The 20,697-nt window shown below is 38.5% G+C and overlaps 4 protein-coding genes across 9 annotated transcripts; 1 reads left to right on the forward strand and 3 right to left on the reverse strand.

The window, feature by feature from the left end:
• Positions 1-237: 237 nt before the first annotated feature.
• Positions 238-6,062, reverse strand: LOC132200719 (beta-1,4-glucuronyltransferase 1). Of its 3 annotated transcripts, none has more exons than XM_059626391.1 (5): positions 5,899-6,062; positions 3,695-4,226; positions 2,262-2,734; positions 1,695-1,848; positions 238-507 (listed from the first exon to the last, which is right to left on the reverse strand). In XM_059626391.1, the coding sequence occupies exons 2-5, from the start codon at positions 4,217-4,219 to the stop codon at positions 277-279; spliced, it is 1,383 nt and encodes a 460-aa protein (XP_059482374.1). In that variant the 5' UTR covers positions 4,220-4,226; positions 5,899-6,062; the 3' UTR covers positions 238-276. The 3 variants fall into 3 exon arrangements, with proteins under 3 accessions (XP_059482374.1, XP_059482375.1, XP_059482373.1); XM_059626392.1 differs by lacking the exon at positions 5,899-6,062 and adding an exon at positions 5,163-5,256; XM_059626390.1 differs by lacking the exon at positions 5,899-6,062 and adding an exon at positions 5,084-5,227.
• A 1,252-nt stretch (positions 6,063-7,314) lies between these two features.
• On the forward strand, positions 7,315-9,212 carry LOC132199502 (zinc finger Ran-binding domain-containing protein 2-like). 2 transcript variants are annotated; one of them, XM_059624288.1, is made up of 4 exons: positions 7,315-7,466; positions 7,552-7,810; positions 7,936-8,098; positions 8,497-9,212. In XM_059624288.1, the coding sequence occupies exons 2-4, from the start codon at positions 7,632-7,634 to the stop codon at positions 8,851-8,853; spliced, it is 699 nt and encodes a 232-aa protein (XP_059480271.1). In that variant the 5' UTR covers positions 7,315-7,466; positions 7,552-7,631; the 3' UTR covers positions 8,854-9,212. The 2 variants fall into 2 exon arrangements, with proteins under 2 accessions (XP_059480271.1, XP_059480272.1); XM_059624289.1 differs by having other exon boundaries at positions 7,936-8,092.
• A 123-nt stretch (positions 9,213-9,335) lies between these two features.
• LOC132199501 (replication factor C subunit 2) lies at positions 9,336-10,981 on the reverse strand. The gene is made up of 7 exons (XM_059624287.1): positions 10,880-10,981; positions 10,695-10,805; positions 10,528-10,639; positions 10,059-10,463; positions 9,791-10,000; positions 9,577-9,693; positions 9,336-9,524 (listed from the first exon to the last, which is right to left on the reverse strand). Exons 2-7 carry the CDS (start codon positions 10,784-10,786, stop codon positions 9,417-9,419), a joined length of 1,044 nt encoding a protein of 347 aa, XP_059480270.1. The 5' UTR covers positions 10,787-10,805; positions 10,880-10,981; the 3' UTR covers positions 9,336-9,416.
• A 316-nt stretch (positions 10,982-11,297) lies between these two features.
• LOC132199875 (titin homolog) lies at positions 11,298-20,497 on the reverse strand. 3 transcript variants are annotated; one of them, XM_059624943.1, is made up of 20 exons: positions 20,271-20,497; positions 20,052-20,159; positions 19,878-19,999; positions 19,654-19,810; positions 19,269-19,525; positions 19,074-19,217; positions 18,872-19,018; positions 18,527-18,812; positions 14,906-18,473; positions 14,675-14,845; positions 14,265-14,609; positions 14,080-14,211; positions 13,764-14,020; positions 13,581-13,707; positions 13,348-13,530; positions 12,952-13,290; positions 12,585-12,897; positions 12,166-12,499; positions 11,853-12,110; positions 11,298-11,739 (listed from the first exon to the last, which is right to left on the reverse strand). In XM_059624943.1, the coding sequence occupies exons 1-20, from the start codon at positions 20,322-20,324 to the stop codon at positions 11,464-11,466; spliced, it is 7,578 nt and encodes a 2,525-aa protein (XP_059480926.1). In that variant the 5' UTR covers positions 20,325-20,497; the 3' UTR covers positions 11,298-11,463. The 3 variants fall into 3 exon arrangements, with proteins under 3 accessions (XP_059480926.1, XP_059480925.1, XP_059480924.1); XM_059624942.1 differs by having other exon boundaries at positions 12,955-13,290; positions 14,675-18,473; XM_059624941.1 differs by having other exon boundaries at positions 14,675-18,473.
• Between the last annotated feature and the right edge of the window lie 200 nt (positions 20,498-20,697).

The following is a 20,697-nucleotide window of genomic DNA, read 5'->3' on the forward strand; positions in this document are numbered from 1 at the left end:
TTCACGATTTGTTTAGACTGGATTGCTGTAGGCAAACAGTTAAAAAATGTCAATTGAATAAATCTCTCAGCTGCAATAATTATAAATGGAATTAAAAAAAAATTGCTAGTTAAAACGAGATAAAATTAATACAGATTACTCATAATAACTTGATATTGTGCCTGTCTATATCACAGTAAAACACAAGAATTCCATTTCATTTGAAACACTTTATTATTTAAGAAAGGATGGGTTTGTTGAATTTCGTTTTTACATTTTGTTATATATTTCTGGAGGTCAGGGCGTGTTGATTGGCGTGTGTTTGACGCGCGGGTTGAGCATGCGGAGGGGGTCCTTCTGGTACCTGGCGAACACCTCGCGCTTGAAGATCTCGAAGTTGCGCCTGTTGAGGCTGTTCTGGCGCTCGCGCCACCCTGGCCGGCTCTTCTTGTTCTGCAGTCCCCAGTGCACGGTGAAAATGGGGCTGAGAACGCGGAACTGGAAGCCGGCGACGAACGTTTCGTACACCTGCGAACATTTTGATTGCACAAACGTGACCATAATATGTTATGTGCGGCTGCGTTTCATTTCGGTAAAAGCATCCCGGCGCACGTGCTGCCGGGGAAAAACAGCAATAATAAAAAAGCGGCCCAAACATCTGTAGCCCATCGCCGGCTGACGAACCTAACGAGCGCGCCCATGGAAATTTCGCCCTCTGATATATATATATGCGCGAAATATACAACAGACGGGCCCGCTTTTTTGCGCGCGGAAATCTACCCAACATCAGCTTGATTAATGTGTACAGAGATCGCGTACTTTGGCGTTGAAAAACGCGACGCACACACGAGAGAGAGACAACGCAAAAAACCGACATTGAAATGATTTAAGAACTCGTGCCGCTTCCTGTCGCCGCCACCGCAAATGAATGTTTTGTTATTCTCTCTACTCGCTGCGAATTATTATCTCAACTTTGAACATTAACCGCGCTCATAAACGTTTAAAGAGTTATTACGCGGCTAATTTATGATTAAGTAAAGAAACGGCGGAGTTTTTATTTAGTGTTGTTATTTTTCCATTAGGAGCGGAAAAGCGATCTGCTGAAATAACTGGCTAAACTTTTTAAAGCTGACGCAAAATTACTCATAAAGAATAAGGCTTAATTTCTTTGAAATGACCCAGTTGAACTTTTCTTTTTCAATTAATTATTTGTCTTGAACCTAATTGAATTATAGTTAGATGAAACTTTAAATTCATAAAGTAATGCATTTTGTGATTGTACTTGTAAAAATTAGATTCAGAATTTGCATAACTATTATTCTTTTATTCTTAGCAAATTGAGTAAAACGTGAGAGAGAATATGATTTTATAATAGGAATAAAATAAATAAATAAACAAAATAAACAAAATGCAAAGATAAAAATGGGAAAAAATATATTTTAAAATATGATTCACGTAGATATTAAAAAAAAAGCTTTGAGCACGTTGAAAATAATTAATAATTGTTCTTAACAGATCAAAAGCGTTTTAACAATGTGATTTTTTTATATTTTCATCAATTAATTAAAAAAAAAAACGAGGTTCTAGGCATTGGAAAAATGACTATGCTCTGAATTTTACAAAACAGTCATACTTTAACAAGAAAAGGGGATTTGGGGGCAGCTTATAAGAAAATAATTAATTCGTAGGAAATTTGACGGTATAATTTTACAAACCTGCGTGTTTCTTGTGTATCCGTAACCTATGAATCGCTCGTCGTGCGCAGGAACTGTGTCTGGGGCTACGTAGAACGGTTCATACAAAAACTCAAAGTTGGTGACGTTGTGGCTGACGTGCACCTCCTGATTGATCTCAGGCTCCATTTGCCATCTAGAAAATCAAACGAAGCAGAAAAAGTTAATGAACTAGAGATATAATCGTGAAATGTTTTTTTAATAATAAACCGGAAATTCAATAAAACTTAATTAATTTCAGGATAAAATTAAACTACTTTTAACTCAAAATTGCAAAAATTAAGTCTCAAAAATTTAGCCCAAAAAATAATGATATTTCATATATCAAAAGATGTTACGTTAAAAAATTCAATGTTTCCCTCCAAAAAATTGTTTTATTGCATTATAAAAGTTTTTAAACAAATTGAACACAAAATATCAATATTAATTGCTAGAGTTTTTTTTTTCAAATAATTTAAGTTTTTCATCGCACTTTTGTTTTTTTCTTTGAAAAGATTTTGAGTAAACCTTCTAAATAAAATATCTAAACACAAATAAATTGCTTCGTACTTGGTGAAGTTTGTTGCAAATTGGTTATAGATGAAGACTTTCTGGTGAAAAGGTCGCGCGAGGCCCTTCTTGGCGAGCCTCACCAACTCAGACTTGTTTTGCGGAAAGCGGACTCGCTCGTCCAGCTCGTACGTGGGAATCACAAAGGCGCAGTGGCCGTCGACGGAGCAGCGCTGCTTGCGCAGGAACGCGTCCAGCTTTTCGGCCAGCTGCCCGCTCGGCACGATGTCCACGTCCGTGACGAACACGTGGCCCGTCTGGCAGTTGCGTCGCGCCAGGTTGCGCATGTGGTTCTGCGGGTAGGGCAGTTTGACGCGCCAGCGCGCCGCCTCCGGCCGCCGGTGCCGCATCAGCAAACGCAGCGACGCCTCCGGCTTCGAACAGTCCAACTTCTCGTTCTCCAGACCCGCCGACATGCGGGCCTCCGACGTGAAACTCGGGTGCTCCTTTGGTATTGCCACGTGGAAACTCACCTACAATAGTAATAGAAATGTTACGAAATTCATGTATATGAGAACGAAGTAAATAATTTTATTTGAAAAAAGGTTAAATTTATAACAATAATCAAATTAAAAAGTAATTTTTTCATTTCGAATGGATTATTTTTGATTTAAAAATTCATTATTTCCAAATTGTCTCCTTCTGATTGAAAATAATTTAATTAAAACAAATTTTTTTTAATGGTTTCACAATGAAATACTTTTATTTGATAACACTTAAGAGACTTCATTTCAAATTTCCAAACTATTTTGGTATTTCATTTTGTTTTTCACAATTATTTTGCACAAAAATTACAAAAAATTCATTAGAATTTTGAATTGAAGTTCTTTGTATTCTTTGAAAAATACCATTTTAAGACTTTTTAACTCTCAACAACCATTGAAGACTATTAATAAATAATGCTGCTTTATTTTGGGAAAAAATTAAAGAGGCTGAAATCCTGCAGTTTTTAATATTTTTCGTTAAAAAGATTGAATAAATGAAATATTTTTAAATTTTGACTGCTTGAATTTGGAAGATTTAACAATGCAATTATCAATGTATAAGCGTTTTGGGTAAAAAAAACATTGCATTATCGGTTCAAAATTATATTAAATACGATTAGTGTATCATAATTTTCAGTAAGTGTCCAATATTTAATAATTTGCTTATAATTTATTAAATATCTTCAAATATAATAAACCAATTTTTCACCAAATTGAGTAATAATTGCGTTTTTTAAAGATGAAATTTTGTTCTATTTGAGTTATTTTTAAACCTGAATGAACCTTTAACAAAAACTTCAACAAAAAATTCAAAATTGTGACAAAATAATAGAAATACAAAATTATTATTAATAGAAAAATTAAGAAATGCAATAAATTATATATTACATGTTACATGTGTTAATTTCTTAAATCCTTTCTTTAAATATGTGTTCATGGAAATCTCACCCGGTCTCGTACAGTGGGGTAGCAGTTCCTGATGAACTTGACGTAGACTTTGGCAATTTTGAGCTCGTCTGGCGACGCGATGAAGAGGGCGACGGAAATGGGTCCGGCCCACTGGTGCGCGACCTGGGCCAGCGAGAAGAGGCGGTCGAGCGAGCTCTGCGTGGCCAGGCAGACGCAGAATCTCTGCGACAACTCGACGTACTTGGCGCCGACGCTGGTCCAGTCGAACATCTTGTACAGCCGCCGCGCGTCCCACCGGCCCAGCTGCAGGTTTACCGAGAATTCCTCTTTGACGGGGCCGTCCTCGGACGCGTTGCTCACGGGGGGGACCGAGGGCCGCGGCTTGGCCCCCGGGGGCCCCGGAGGCGGCGCCAGCATCGCGGGCAGGACGCGCGTCTCGCAGTCGGGCGAGTTCTGCAGCATGCGGATGGTGAGCAGCACGTTGCAGCACGTGACCAGCACCACGCCGAGAATACTCAGGCTCCAGAAGCGGCAGCCGCACACTCTCGCCGACCAGCTAACCATCGCCCGCCTGTAAAAACAAATTTATTTTAATTATTTATTTATTTATAGAGATATACATTTTTAATCAACATTGATATGAAAAGGAAATGATCTTCTTAATTTATTTAATAAAAAATTACCTGACATGGAAAGCGCAAATCGCAAGAATATCACACAAAAAGATAATGGGATGCATTGTAATATCTTGAGAAGTTCAGAAATGTGCGACTCCTGAAAAATGCTTAATTCTGCCACATCTCAACCAAGTACTTACTGTGATGTTGTGAACTGTAATTTACCCTCTGCTTATTTTTATTCAAATATTGTAGTTGTTGCAAGTCTTGCAGAATATTATTGAATCATAAATATTTTTATATTTGAGATATAAAAATTTGCAAAATTCTACCTCCGCCCTCCTCGGCATATACAAATGGTTATATTTAAAAAATTGCCTTCCGTAGATTTCAGCAAAAAACTAAAAAAAAATTATTTTAAGCAATTTTTGTGTGCGGTTGTAAAACTTTCATGAAAGCAAAAGTTTAAAATAATTTCAATTTTGTCAATATTCAAGTTGAATAAAAAAAAGCAACAAATTTTAATATTTGAAAATATAATTTTTTTTACATAAATGCAATTAAAAAAAAAGAAACTAGTATTAAAAAACGTAAAAAAGATAATTTTTCTTACTTTGCTGCTAGTATTTTAACAATTTTAAAATTTTATTATATAATGTGTAAAAAATGAATAACAATATTGATGGGACCTAAATATAATTTTGAATTTTTTGCATTGTTATCAGGGATGCGTTGCTATTCAATGGGGGTAGTCGGAGCCTTGCAATTAGATTCTGTGCAGTTTTACGTCTATCCGTGATAATTTATAAACCTTTTGCACTGAAGTTTTGGTGGATTGTCTAGTTGCTCTAAACTGTAAACTTGAACTATATTAATTTTACAAACTTTACCAGTGAATAAATTATGTATTCCTGATGGCGCATTAGCTACTGCCATTTGACTCCTTGCTCTCTTACATAACTCAAATCTGTTAGCGCACTAGCTTGGTTTATGCTGACATGACCGTTTTCAAGACGCAAGCTCATCATTGCCTAATGTATGTAATATGTATATGTTTCAGGGAAATTCAATGCATCACCCGTGATGACTATGTATAAATTTGATTTGTTCAAAACAGGAAAAACCAATGTAGAAATTAGAGGTAAAATAAATAAGAAGAGTAAAAATAAAATTTAGCCAAAACAAAGCCTAATAAAGAGAAAAAAAATTATCATATTGTTGGAGTTTCTATTTAATGTTTAATATGCGATCAAATTTTTTTTTTTTTTGCCCGAAAATATTATCACAAAGAATTATTGCCATTTAATAGACACAAATTCAAAAATATTAAATATATACCAAAAACTAATAATAAATTAAAAATAGAAACGCTTTTTATCAATTAATAATTTCACAAATTTTACTTTCCAACCAATCTTTTAATTTAGAGTTATCATCGGTCAATATGGAAATTATATTAAAAGCTCTATTGATGTTTAAATTGAAGATTTTATCCTTTCCGATTTTGTCTTTCAAGCGAATTTTGACTTGTGACTGGCATTTCGGGCAATGCAGTTGCGCATCACCAAAGAAAAGCATCGATTGGCAGATCAAACACGGCGGTGTGTGTAAAATCGAGTTATTTACCCTTTTCATAGGCCGCTGTTGATATGTGTTGGCGCTGCTCCCGTCGCTCTCCTCAGCAGGGCGTCATCTCGACCCAAATCTCGCTTCGGCTTTTCCAAAATTTCTGATCGATTCGTAAAAAGTCAAGTGATCGGCGAATTGCAATCTGGCCTCACACAGCAGCTGGAGCCTTGTTGTGGGCCGAAGTTTCCACTGCCCTCGCCAATGTCGCTCCGAGCACGTCGATACACCCTCGCCCCCAACCCTTGCCACGGCACCCCCATAGTCGCAGACACGCCAAACACCCCATCCACCCCATCCTGCTATGTGTGAATACTACAGTTGATATTAAATTGTGTGTTCAATAGTTTTAATTATTAAGGCGAGGACATGCAAGACGAAAAAATCGTCACTTGAGAATTTTTACAAATTGAAAAGTCTATTGTTCATTAATTTAAATATTTATTATTTTCGATTTTTTTTTGTTTAATTCAGAAAAGGCCTTTTGGCAACCAATGAGTTCTGGTGTTGCATAAATTGGTGCTCTTTTTTGGGAAACAGACGAGAAATTCAAATTTTTCAATATACCGGATGACACTCTTTGAACGACTAATGGTGACAATTATTGATTCTGTGACACCCAAAGTGAGTGATCTAACTAGACCTTCACGTACCGAATGGTCCGAATGGAGAAGAAAATTTTCAGATAAATTTAATAAATTCCCTTATAAGCAAAATTTAATGGGTTAATTTAAATTATACATTTAATCAAAAGAAATTCTTTACCACCTAGAAATTAATTTATGAATAAATAATCAATTTTAAAAAGCAGCGATGTAAATAAGGACAAACGAAAAATATAATGTGTGTAACTGTGTATGTATGTATTACGGAGCCAACTTTATTCTAGAAAAAAGTTGCAAAGAAATGAATGGTTAAAATTTCAAAGTATTTTTTTTTTCTAATTTTTTTTGCATCAATTCAAATTGAAAATTGCTGACTGCGTTTTCAATACATTTGAAATTACATTAAAAAAAGGTAAAAAGCTAACTCTCACATTAAAATCTAATTTATCTAGATGCATTCATAAAAATAAGCAAAAGTTAAAACCTAACACACACCATTTACTTTTGAACTTTTGCGGAATGGTGACTAATAACGTTGACAGGTCAAAGTCGAGTTCTGTTTAGAAAATTAGAAGTTTTGTTATATGAAAAGATACATAGCTCGCATTTTTTTCTAAAGCATGATCATCTATTGAGGAATTAAGGGCAAAAAACGTTGAAAAATTATTGATAGCACATATTATCTGGTTCTAACGCGAAATTTAAATTGAAAAAAAGTGTGCAATGAAACTCCGAATATGCTCTGACTGTGTTCGCGCCAAAGTCAAGAATTCTCAATTTTCACCCTTTCACCGCTTGGGGCAGCACGTTAGCTTTTATCAGCCGTGAAATAAAAATAAAAGTTGTGTTGTCGGAGATAAAAAGATACATAAATTTTGGCCTGGAAGTCCTGGAACGACTTCAGAAGGAACCTCCCGTCGCAGGACCTAATATAATTCGATTAGTCGTGACGTTTTCCTCGAGGTGAGAAACTTTAAATTTGCACTTTTTGCCAACGAAAAAAAAACTTCTATCAAAGTTTGTTTTGAGATAAAACACGCCATTGCAGATAAAGCCGAGGTGAGACCCCGATGTTGGCCGGCAGGAAACCGTAATCAGAGTCGGACGTCGTCGATCGAACAAAATAATATGCAGAAGAGCTCGGGAAGACACGAGAGCGGCGGGCGCGGCGGTCCTCGGAAGGGCGACAGCGACTGGCTGTGTCCGGACACCGAGTGCGCCAACTGGAACTTCGCGTGGCGGACTTCGTGCAACCGGTGCAGCGGCCCGAAGCCCCCCGGCGAGGACGCCGCCTCCAGTAGTAACAGGTAGTGGCCCTGCAAGGTCCGTATATCGAGAACAACCTCCACAGGATATATATTTTAATTTTCGGAAAGAGAAATTCCACGAGAATTAAATTGCCAAGCTCAAACTTTCCGCTCTTGTGTTTCAGCAAGTCGAAGAAGCTGGGACATGAAATCGGCAAGGCCATGGCCGAAAAGAGCAAGGGCCTCTTCAGCGCCGACGACTGGCAGTGCAGCAAGTGCGGCAACGTCAACTGGGCTCGGCGCCACCAGTGCAACGTCTGCAACGCGCCTCGGTTTGGCGAGGTGAATGCAAGTTGAATTTTTCTTTTATTTTCAAGTTATTTTAAATTATTTTTGTGTTCATGCATTTTGTTTTCTGTCATTTAAATTGTTTTGAAAATTGAAGTCAATGTACAACATTTTATTTTCAAAGATCTTTAAAAAGAAATAAAAAATCCTAATTTAATAAAGTTGTTTACAAATTGAGACACTTAAGTGCGCTTTAATTAAAAAAAAAATGATTATTTAAAATAAATTAACAAATTACTATCCAAAAATTAATTTAAAACAATTAAATATTTGTATTTTAAAATTAATTAATTTTAAATTTCAGATTTTATTTGAAAACAAAATTCAAAATACAAAAATTTGACAATTTTTTTTTTATATTTTGAATTATGATATATTAATTAATTGATTTATTTTAGGTTGAAGAGCGAACAGGATTTGGAGGGGGTTTCAACGACCGGGGCGTTGTTGAATACAAAGAGCGGAAGGAGGAGTCGGACGACGAGTGGGACGAATTCGGTCGGCGCAAAAAGAAGTCTTCTGGCAAGTCATCGTCCAGCGACAAAAACAAACGATCCCACTCAAGTGACGAGGACAAACGATCAAGCAATAAGAAAAAGCGGAGAGACTCGACCAGCAGCAGTTCCGACAGCGAGGTTGAGAAGAAGAAGCCAAAAGTGGAGTCTGAGGATGAAGACGAAGACAGTGGTGATGAGGGTGACCTGTCGAAGTACGACCTGAGCGGGTGGGGTGAGGACGATGACAGCAAAAAGTGAGGTACTCTCGACTGGAAGAAAAAAAAACATGCATTTTCCCCATTTTTAAGATAACTTGTGAATATAATTCGCTGAAAGTAATAAGGCTGTACATCAGCAGTTTCCTCTGCCACACTTCTCCATGTATTAATTACTTATTATTTAAGTAATGATGAAAAATTGCCTTGTTTTGATTGAAATAAATCATATGTAAAACTTTTAAATGTTCCGTGGTGTCCCTCAAATTGAATTTTGGCCTTTTTATTGAACTATGTGCAGATAATAGCATTGCTGAAATTCCAGAAGAATGTCTACAATGGTTGTTTAATAATGCTTTTGTAGTGCAACTTCCATAAATAAAATCCTGTACGGACATTGTGCCAGAATTGCAAGTCTTTTCATTTGAATTAAAAGCACAATTATTATTATTTAAATTATATGCAAAATTGTTTTTTTTTTATTAAAAAAAGGATTTTGCAATCAATGCGAGTAAAATAAATAAATTTATTATTATTTAGTAGAACTTATATTTAATAATTTACACTTCATATCAAAAAATATAATTATTTGGAATGGCTTCTTATTCAAGATTCGTTTTCTGCGCCAATTTGACAAAGTCGGGCTAAAAGCGCAGAGAGCTGGAGTAAAGTACCAAGGCCTTCAATGATTTTCATGTGGGTTAATCCAATTTCCTAAAATAAAAACATGATTTTCTAGTCAGAAAAATAATTAACAATTCTGCACCTTTAAAAACTCCAGCATGAGAAATTCACCCATGGTGTCCATGCTCTTGCACACCCTGAATATGTTCTGGATCAAGTCCTCTGCAGCATAGCCCAGCTTCCACAAATGCGCCAAAATCTGGGGAAATTAGTTTTTTTTTTCAAATCAGATTTAATTGAGGTATGATTAATGGTGACTTGACTGCAGAACCTATCTTTGAACGATTTTTATTTACTTTGTAAGCAGCATCAATGTCTCCTTTGACACAATTCTGCAGCATCTCCTTGACCAAAATTGGATGCGGCTCATCACAAACTTTGAAGACGTTCTTTTCGTCTATATGACCGAAGCCATTGACGGTCGACTGCAGGTTGTTCAGGGCCTGCCGCATGTCCCCTTGCGCTGTGAAGACAATGGCCTCCAAACCCTCCTTGGTGTAGGTGGCCTAAGATTTCATGTTTTCATAAAAACTCCTGTTCCATAATTAATTAATTTAAACTAACATTTTCTTTTTCGCAGACGTCCATGATTTTGGCCAGGATTTGGGCGTCGGAAAGTTGGCTGTAGCGGAGCATGGCGCATCGAGACTGGATGGGTTCAATGATTTTCTCGCTGTTGTTGCAGGCCAGGGCAAACCTGGTCGAGTGAGAGTAAATTTCCATGGTGCGTCTCAGAGCCTGCTGGGCGCCGTCGGTCATGCTGTCCGCCTCGTCCAGAATGACGATCTTGTGTCTGCCAGGTGGAAGAGTGACCTTTTGCTGGGCAAACATTTTGATTTGGTTGCGGACGACGTCGATGCCTCGGTCGTTTGAGGCGTTCAGCTCTAACACGGCGTCCTTGAATGCCGGCCCGAGGAGGATGCGGGCCAGGCACAAGATTGTAGTCGTCTTTCCTACGCCTGGTGGACCCTATTATAACATGTAATTTATTTATTAGAATCCGAACAATTTTCATTTAAAATAATGAAATTACGGCAATGATGATGTTGGGAACGTTGCCTGTCTGAGCAAAGTAGCTGAGCCTTTGGATTGTGTCTTCATTGCCGACGATTTCCTCAAACTTTTTGGGACGGTACTTTTCAATCCTGTAATAAAAGTTGTAGGAATTTTAAAAACATAATCTGGTTAATATTTCCTTACCATGGGAGATGAGCCTTCTTTGTTTCCGACGCAGTCGGCTGCTTTCGAGACGGCGGCGCGTCCACTTCCATGCTCTCGATTTCTTCACTCATTTTTCGCAAATGTAAAAGTCTAAAAGTGATTGAGTTGAAGAGTCAAGAAATAATAGTATAATTAAAGAACGCCTTTATCATTTTTCTAATTACCTTGGGTTGCAAAGAAGTAGAAATGACAAGAAATTAATGTAATTGTAAAATTTCTAAACACAACAGGAGCGGCAGCCGGCAAGATCGAGTCAAATCACGAACACCTGATCATTCCCGCCTGAACATGCGCAATTTAAAAACAAGCGCGATACCAGCATGGCCAAGGCAACTTTTAAGTAGTAGCGAGCGCTTTGAATAGGATGCATTATAATAATAATACCATTGTTTATTTGATCCTTTCCTCATTCAAAGACATTTTTAGTATTTAAATGTGTGCAATTTTTCCAAGAAATAGTTATAAGAAGAATTTTGAATAAAAAAGAGAATAAAATTGTTTCAACTATGCAGTAGACTGCAAAAATGTCTTTGAAAAAAATATTTTAACGATACTAATTAAAATAATAAAAAACAAAAGAAATAATAATATTATTAATGGATTTATTCAGATTTATTTGAAATAATTTAAGAATTACATCTAGTCAGGCACTATTATTCGTATTATTCTTCAATCAAACAAACTATAATTAAATTTAATTGAATCAAGCACAAAATTAAATATGTCTGCAAGCCTTTAATGAAATCTTCTACTGGTTGTTTTCGCCAAAATCGTAATATATCTTCTCAAAGCGGAATTTCAAGAACGCTTTTTCTTCAAATAGCGTCGGCAGGTAATCTCTCATGAAGCTGCCAAACTCGTTGTAGGTGTGGCAAATTCCAACCTTGTGGCAGGCCTTCATCACATTTCTCACCCTCTTTTCATCTACTGCCTTCTTCTTTAAGACTTCTCTAATGTTGGTTGCAAGGTATCTGATGAAGTCGTTCCTCACCTTTGGAGGTTGATCCTTGAAGATTTTATCCAGCTGTAAACAAATATAATTTATATTAAAAATGGACAAAACAAAAAAAAAATTTTAAGTTTTCTAAATAAGAAAAATTTTGCATATTAAAGCATAAAATAAAAATAATGACATACCTTCAAGAGCAGGCGCTTGTTCACCCAACCCTCTTTCTTCATCTCTTTCAGGATGTCAACCTGCTTTGCCAGGGCAGCAGCAGTAGCGGCAGAGACTGGGGCTGCAATACGAGGTTTCCGAGCTGTCGGCTTTGCTTTTGGAATAATGGTTTGCTTCTTTCTCGCCTCTTCCTGTGCTTTGGCCATAACGGTCGGCCCAAACTGATTCCACTTTTGCCGTGCAAACTCCTTGTAGTTCTTGCAGAAATTTCGAATGGACTGCAATAATAACAACAATGTAGATTTTAACAAAGCAAAATGATTTTTTTTCTACCTCTTTTCCATCAATTGGACCCACACCAGACTCGTTGACTCCTGTTTGCTTGGTGCGTTTTGTAGATGGGGAGTTTTGGTCCACTGTCAGCAGAGTGCGTCGAGCTGAATTGGAGGGGCCTTGACCCGAGGGTCCAGCAACTGACTTGGAGGATCGGCCTGAATTTCCTAAGAAGGATGTGATCAAAGATTGGCCTTGAGTAGACCGCTTTGATGGTTCCTTTGCAGGAGGACCCTTGCTGGTGCTTGGCTGGGGCGAAAGACTTTTTTCTTCGTCCTTCTTTTGCAACTCGGCCTCTTCATCAGAGCTTTCAGGCGAATCACTCGATACAGTCCTGAAAAATTATTTATAGCCACAATACAATAAATTGGCAAGAAAAACAGAAAAAAAAATGGATAATTGGACAAATTTAAACATACTTTTCAGAATAACTTTGAGTTTCAGTCTCTGGATCAGGAGTATTTTGATTTCGGTCTGACTCGTTTGAGCTATCCGAGGGGTTCATGGTCACACTCTGTTCAATTGATTTATCTGGGCTCGAACGCCGAGATTCTTCTTCTTGGTTTTCACCACTATCATTGTTATCCTCATCATTGTCTTCGTTGTCCCCATAGTTGTCCTCCTCTTCAGGTGTTCCCAGGACAGTTTGACTGTCCTCCTGATTGAGACTATCAGATTGCGGCTGAGTATTTACTTCTGGTGTATCTATGACGGGAGAAAATGCCCGTTTTTCTGTGAATTATAAAAAAAACCTTAAGTTAGCAAATAATTCATCTACGCATTTACCACCATTATTTTGTGCATTTGTGACGTTGGCAGGTTCTTCTCTTTGGTCTGCTTTTCTTTGCAACGGAGTCGAAGAAATTTCATTCGGCTCCACAACATTACTAACACCTTTGGCTTTTTCTGGAACTGGTGTTTGAATGGTTGAGACACTTGCTCCTCCAGCGATGGACTTGTTCTTCAGTTTAATCACTGCTCGCTCGAAATCTCTGATGCTGAATTTGTTCCGCAGTCCCTCCAAGTGAGCGGCGCTGGACATGTCGACCAGCATACTAGGGGAACGAACTCCATACATCGCCTTTTCAAAATCAGCCAAGGTGAACACTTTCTTTGATTTAGGACCTAGATTATAAAAAATTTAATAAGTGATCAATAAATATTACGGATTTATGGAAAAACCTCGATAACTCTGACGTGGTTGTTTGAAGATTCCCAAGACAGAGCTGAAATCTTCTCTGGTATAAATCTTGTCTCCACCTGTATCATCCGACACATCAGGATTGTTTTCCATCACTTCTAGAGCCTCGGCAACATCTTTTTCTGTTAGAACCATGTCGTTTTGAGGTGTAGACGTTCTGAGCTCTATAAAAAGAGAAATCCAATGAAAAATATTCAAGGTGTGTGACGCTTACCTTTGTCATTCAGTGCAAATGAACTGGAAGTAGCATTTGAATCACCTTCCTCACCAAGACTTTTCTGAAGGTTTTGCTTGGAGGATTTTTGCCTGGCAAAAAAACTCGTAACGTTGGAACCAGTTTTCTAAAATTCAAAATTTTATTAACACCTAAAATAAAATAAGTTTAATGAACTTTTACCTTGGGTAAGTTACTTGAAGTAGCTTTCTCAACCAACTGTGGCACTGGTGCATTGTCTACTTTGGAAGGTTTTGCAGGGCTGTGTCTGTGAGTGACGAGGCTTTCTGCCGAATCCTGAGATCCAATATTTGTTTGTTTTCTAATCTTATCTACAGGACCAAGTATGTCACTGATGCTAGCCTCTCCTGTATACTTGAACATTGTGTATCTCTGCATCTGCTCATCTAAAATTGAGATTCCTTCAGCAGCAGAGGATTCTAAAGGAAATTAAATATGATCAGTATTTTTTTTAATAATGTCTTTATTTCAAACCTACCTTGCGCATTGCTCTCGTTTCCAGTGCTGATGGGGGTGGACTTTTTGCTCGCACTAGTCTTGGATAACTCTTCAGTTTTTTCCTGTTCCTTGCCAGACTTAATAGAGGAGGCGGTTGTGTTATTCCCAGCGCCTATAAATTAAAACAAAAGATAAAAGTGGAATTTTATCAACCCTGCAACATACGAAATGAAAACTTCAATGACCCTGCGGTGGAATTGCTCCAAGATTTTGATTTTCGGTATTGAATTTTGCGTCTCTTGAAATCAACTGGCGTCTCTTCTTCACTGGACGAATCACTTTCAGAGGCTGGATTACGCTGCACTGTGGTGCTGGTTTCAGCTTCCTCATTTGCCAGTGTGTGGTGACGGCTCTTTGTTGACTCTAGAGACATGTTTGTTACCTCCTTGACTGACTTTCTTGGAGCAACGGGTTCTCTATAAGATTCCTCATGCATCATAGAGTAATCCAAGTCCATAGTGTTGGAAAGTCTGAAGTTATCCGAGTCTTTAGCAGGTCTCTTTTCCGCTCCTGAAACGAGGCATGATAATTGAATATTAAGTAATTGAAAAAGTTTAATAAAATATGAGTCTTACCTTTTTGGCCAACTCTGATGGAAATCTTAGATTTTTTGTTCTTGGGCTCCTCTGATTTCTTTGCTGAAAGCTTATGAGATGCTTGACTTTCAGTTCTGTTTTTGTCCACTTCTGAAATTTCTGTCACTGCACTGGTGGAAGACGCAGAAGTTGAACTTGATTTCTGAGCAGCTAGAGAGACTTGTTTGGATTTAACACTTCTTGTATTTTTACTTGGACTATTCATAGTACCAGTTTCTTGGGGCTTCTCTGAATCTGCAATTAACGCCGCAAATTCTTCTATTAAAGTGAGTTTTGAAGAACTGTGAGTAGATATCTGAGAACGCCCTTTGCTTCTTTCTTGACTCCCTGGCACGATGGTTTCTCCAACATTATCCTCCTCAGTAATGGGGGCAGACTTTTGCTCTCTTGATCGCTTTTCAGTAGTATTGGCAGATTTTCCACCAGATTCAGACACATTACTTTTGCCCCCCGAAATGCTTCTTAGAGGTGATAGTGAAAATTCCATAACCCTGGAGCTCTTTTTAGCAGCCCTTTGCCTTCGAGGTTGGATGACTTCCTCTTCAGATTCCTCAGTTCTCGCCCCACCCATGCTAGTCTTAGAAATATTCTCTTCATCAACTACTGTGGATGCAAACGATACTCTGGTTGAAGATTTAGTCTTTCGGGATGTTTTCTTCTCTTGCACTTTATCCAAATTTGAGGTCTTAACTTCCTTTATTGAAGAACTGCGAGGAGATTTCTGAGGAGAATGTTCTTTGCTTTTATTTTGACGCCTTGGCTCAATGGTTTCTCCATCACTATCCTCTCCAATAGGGGGAGCAGAGTTTTGCTCTCCGGACCTCTTTTTCTTTGCGTGGGCAGGCTTTTCACTAGATTCAGAAACATTACTTTTGCCTTCTGACATGCTTTTTAGAGGTGATAGTGAAATCGCCATATCCCTGGAGCTTTTCTTGGCAGTTCTTTGCCTCCGAGATGGGATGACTTCTTCTTCAGATTCCTCAGTGCTCGCCTCATCCCTGTTAGATCTTGACAAATTTTCTTCCTCAACTACTGCGGATGCAACTGATGCTCGGGCTGAAGACTTGGTACCTCTGGAACTTGGTTCCTCTTGCGTTTTCTCCAAATTTGAAGTCTCAACTCTCTTTTTTAGAGAACTGCGAGGAGATTCCTGAGGAGAACGTCTTTTACTTTTATTTTGACGCATTGGCTCGATAGTTTCATTAGTGGGGGCAGAGTTTTGCTCTCTGGACCTCTTTTTCTTTGCGTCGGCTGATTTTCCACCAGATTCAGATAAATTACTTTCACCATCCGACATGCTTTTTAGAGGTGATAATGAAAATTCCATAACCCTGGAGCTCTTTTTAGCAACCCTAGGCCTCTGGGGTTGGATGACTTCCTCTTCAGATTCCTCAGTTCTCGCCCCATCCTTGCTAGTCCTAGAAATATTCTCTTCATCAACTACTGTGGATGCAAACGATACTCTGGGTCTGGTTGAAGATTTAGTCTTTCTAGACGTTTTCTTCTCGTGCACTTTATCCAAATTTGAGGTTTCAACTTTCTTTGTTGAAGAACTGCGAGGAGATTTCTGAGGAGAACGCCCTTCGCTTTTATTTTGACGTCTTGGCTCAATGGTTTCTCCTTCACTATCCTCTCCAATAGGGGGAGCAGAGTTTTGCTCTCGGGACCTCTTTTTCTTTGCGTCGGCAGGCTTTTCACTAGATTCAGAAACATTACTTTTGCCTTCCAACATGCTTTTTAGAGGTGATAGTGAAATCGCCATATCCCTGGAGCTTTTCTTGGCAGTCCTTAGCTTTCGAGAGAGGACGACTTCCTCTTCGGATTCCTCAATGTCCGCCTCATCCCTGTGGGACATCAAAACATTTTCTTCCTCAACTATTGCCGATGAAACTGATTCTCCAGTAGAAGACTTGGACCTTTCCGTAGCTTGCTTCTCCGGAACCTTGTTCAAATTTGAGGTCTCAACTTCTTCAGCTGAGGGGAGTATTGAAACACTGCTAGAAGATTTTTTGGGCAAACTTTTTAAGCTTCTTGCTTTACGTCTTGGCTCAATGGGTTCTCCACTATTGTCCTCTTCAAGTAAAGAGGTTTGCTCTCGATTTGGTGTAAACAACTGGAACCCTTCAAATCTAGAGCTAGTTTTCCTCTTAGCTTTATCTCTCAAGTTAGGGCGTCTATTCTGCACAATAGATTCATCAGATAAGACGCTCGCCTCCAGTGGTGCTGAGACAGAAATGCTGGTTGCATTGCCTGCTTGCGACTTGTCCACTACAGTGCTCTTGGCAGACACATTAGAAGTATTTTCAACTTCGATTTCTTGAGGCGGCTCGACTGTTTCATCCAAAGGGAGGACGTCAGAAATATCTTCTTTCTCACTTACTAAAGCATTGGGTTGAGGGGCATCAAGGTCAGCGATATTTCCATCTAAAGTAATCTGCATGGCCACAGATGCTTTGCTGGCTCTCGAACGTCTTTCACTAGCATCGACAGGTTTTCCACCAGATTCAGCAACATTACTTTTGCCATCCTCTATGCTTTTAAGAGGTGACAATGAAAACATTAAATCCCTGGAGATTTTCTTGGCAGCCCTTTGCCTACGGGTCTCAATGACGTCGTCCTCAGATTCCTCAGTGCTTGCCCCGCCCCTGTTAGATGTTGAAACATTCTCATCCTCAACTACTGCCGATGACACCGATTCTTTAGTCGAAAAATCGGTCCTCATGGAAGTCTGCTTCTCTTGAACCTCCAAATTAGTTGAGCTGTTCGAGAGTGATGAGGTGCTACGGGATGGGTTTTTCCTGGTAGGAACCCATTCCTCTCCATTTGAATCTTCAAGCTGATTAGATTCTTTTGCTGAAGTACTTTTGGGGGATACAGGAACTGGGGGTAAAGAGAAATCTGTTTGTTGCTTTTCAAAGGGTCTGGTCTTTGGTCTTGAAAGCTGAATTTCTTCCCGCGATTCATTCTCAGAATCTATAGACCGAACATCTGCATCCTGTGACCTTAACTGATTCAGTTCTATTTCTAAGGGATCCTTTTCAAACTGTTCTTGCTGATGGACATTATTAGAGTTTTGAATAGATTGATCAACGGAATTCTCATTTTGCAGCTGCTCTTGTTCTGCGTCTGGATGACTTAGAGGTGGCAGATAAATTTCCAAGAATGATTTGGAGGACAGCTTCGACTGGGTTTTCTTCCTCACAATGTCCACCGTTTCATCTACGGAATCCTCCATCACCATTTCTCCCTGATTTTCTTGTTGAGGTAGATCCATTCCATTGGACGATTTAGGGGACATTTTTTCTAGTGCATCCTGTATTAGAACATCAAGAGGGTCCATACCAGGATCGGCAATTTCTTCCCAATCTTGATCTAAAATTGGAGGAGGCAAATCAAGTTCACGTTCACTACTGCAGGATTTTCTTTGCTGAGGCCTTTTAGAAACATCAATAGAATCATCATTTTCTGATTGGGTCTGTCCCTGGGAGTCTTGATTGTTTGACTCGTCAAGTATTGGCATTTCAATGGGTGTCAGTGCTCTAAAGGTTGGTCTGAACGAGCTACGGAAAGTCTTGACAGGACTGTCATGCCTCGAGTCATCACTTTCAATTTGATTTCGAGGACTATCGAGCACAGCAGGAGAAAGCAGCATGGATTGTGAAGTGGCCATCTTTTCTCTGCCAGACATCATAGACCTTCTCAGTTGTTCAGGAGACTCTTCTGTGTCCGAAGCAATCGGCTCAACAGGAACTGTTTTCTCTGGTGTCATTTGAGGAAGCTAAATTCAATAAAATTAGATTATCAAGTAATTAACCTTTAGATAACTTTTACTTCAACATTTAAAGTTGACTTTTCTTTCACAAGTTTAGACTGACGATGTGGAATATTTTCTATATCCTCATCAGATTCTCTTTCCTCGGCAGGCTGGTTGTCGCTATTCAATGATGTGAAAGACACGTCTAGAGTTTGTGCAACGCTCTTCTTAGACTTCCTGGATTTTGTATTTCTTGATGGGATATTCTCCTCATCACTGGTTTCCTCTGAGGTGGCTGCTTTCGAAGTATTGCTTGATTCTAGCTGTAGATCCAAGTGTCTGGTTTCATTAGGACGAAGAGATCTAGAAATAATTTTATTTCAGTTTGAATTAAGAGAATAAATTAGCCATCAAAATCTGACTTTTTAATTTTTGGACGTCTCAATTTATCTATATCAATGCCATCACTATCAGAGTCTTCCATCAAGGCAGCGCTGCTAGCACGTGGAGACATTTTGGAAGCATCCAGCTGCAGATCTACTAGTCGAGATTCGTTACCTCGCATGGATCTGGAATTTATCATTTCAGTTTACAAAAAAAAAAATTAAATTTAAAATTTTTTACTTCTTGTATCGTGGCTTCCTGGCTTTCACTGGACTGTCAGCCTCACTATCAACAGAGGGATCTACAATGCTATTTCGTGATTCAGTGTACCTAGTCATATCAAGCTGTAGATCTATATTTCTTGTTTCATTGCCTCGGACAGACCTAGACAAATAATTTAAGTTTATTTTTTATTTTAAACAAATTAATACATACTTCTTGTTTTTCTTGCGCTGGACATTGATAGGGCTCTCAGGGTCACTTTCTACCTCAGGAGGAGCATTGACAGAAGACTTTGGAGCCTCAGCAGAAAGGAGTTCCTCAAATCTAGTATCATCGGTTCTCTTAGGGCTTTGATGAACCTTTGTTCTCTGGAACAAGTCTGGCTCGCTATCCTCGCTGTCACTGTGGCGGACAGCCCCACCCTTCTGGAAAGCTTCCAAGCTATTTTTATGTTGCTGCCAAGATGAGTCCTGCACACTGAATTAATTAGAAAAAATGGGAAATACTGGGAGATATTCACATGCTATAAAGTTAGTACCAGCAATTCACATAAGCTAACTTAGCACATGAATATCTCCCAAGGACATAATTAACTCACATGATTCTCAGCTTTGTCTGTAACATTTTGGCCATCTTTAGAATTTCTTCTTTTATCAGGTGACATCGAGGGCAAGTAAATTCGCTTGGTTGACTTTGTGCTTTCTTTTGACGTAGAAGGCCTTGAGTGTACATCAGAATTTGAGTCTTCATTAGGCCTGAAATGTGAAATTCAAATGAAATAATATGCACGCGATTTATGAATTTAGGAAACGCGAAACGTACTCTGAAGCTTGTTGATATTGTGGAGCAACTCCGCTCGGCCTTAGATTGCCTTTCCAACTTTGCCTCCCTAAATATTCCATCAACTTTTCCTCGCTCAGAGTTGAAGCATCACTGTCGTCAGACTACAATAAAATTTAATTTTTTGCTTGTGTGTACATGGTAAAGATTACTCACTTCATTGAGAGGTTTTGAAGTCTTCGGGGGAACCTTTCTCGGGCTTTTTCGAGGGCTATTTTTGTTTTTGTTCAAAGCTCTGCTTGTGAGTACCCTGGCTGCCGGTGACTGCAACGTGAAAAAATTTTGATGGAAAAAAAATTCAAATCTTTGTCAAAACATTCGGTTGCAAGATAAAGAGGAAATAAAATACATAAATTAAATTCCAAAAATCCTTACCACTGGTGGAGCTGGTTTCCTTTTCTTGGTTGGCGTGGTGTTTCCCCGCTCCATTTTGCCTTCAATTTGTGAACATAACACGACAAAAATAAACCCCTACAGAAGATTTGCTCAAAACCAAGTGTGGTAAAATCAAAATTCTCAGATTTGTCAAAGAATATAAACAAATTTGAAGTGGAATCTAGAACCCACTTCAAACTACTTCAAGCGCCAACGAATTCTGCCAATTCAGCTGTATTGTATGATTGGCGGGACTGTGTTTTCACAATGCTATTATGTAGTCATGCCAGCCTTAAAAAAATTTAGTTTCTAGGTATCACTTAAAAAATAATTCAAATTTTATTTAATTACGTGTAAAGTTAAATGAATTTTAATTCTTAGACAAATTTTTAGTGTTTTATTATAAAAATCAAGAAAAAGATAATTT

Source organism: Neocloeon triangulifer, unplaced genomic scaffold (assembly GCF_031216515.1).
Source record: "Neocloeon triangulifer isolate White Clay Creek 2 clone unplaced genomic scaffold, ASM3121651v1 ptg000014l, whole genome shotgun sequence".
Classification (NCBI taxonomy): Eukaryota; Metazoa; Arthropoda; class Insecta; order Ephemeroptera; family Baetidae; genus Neocloeon; species Neocloeon triangulifer.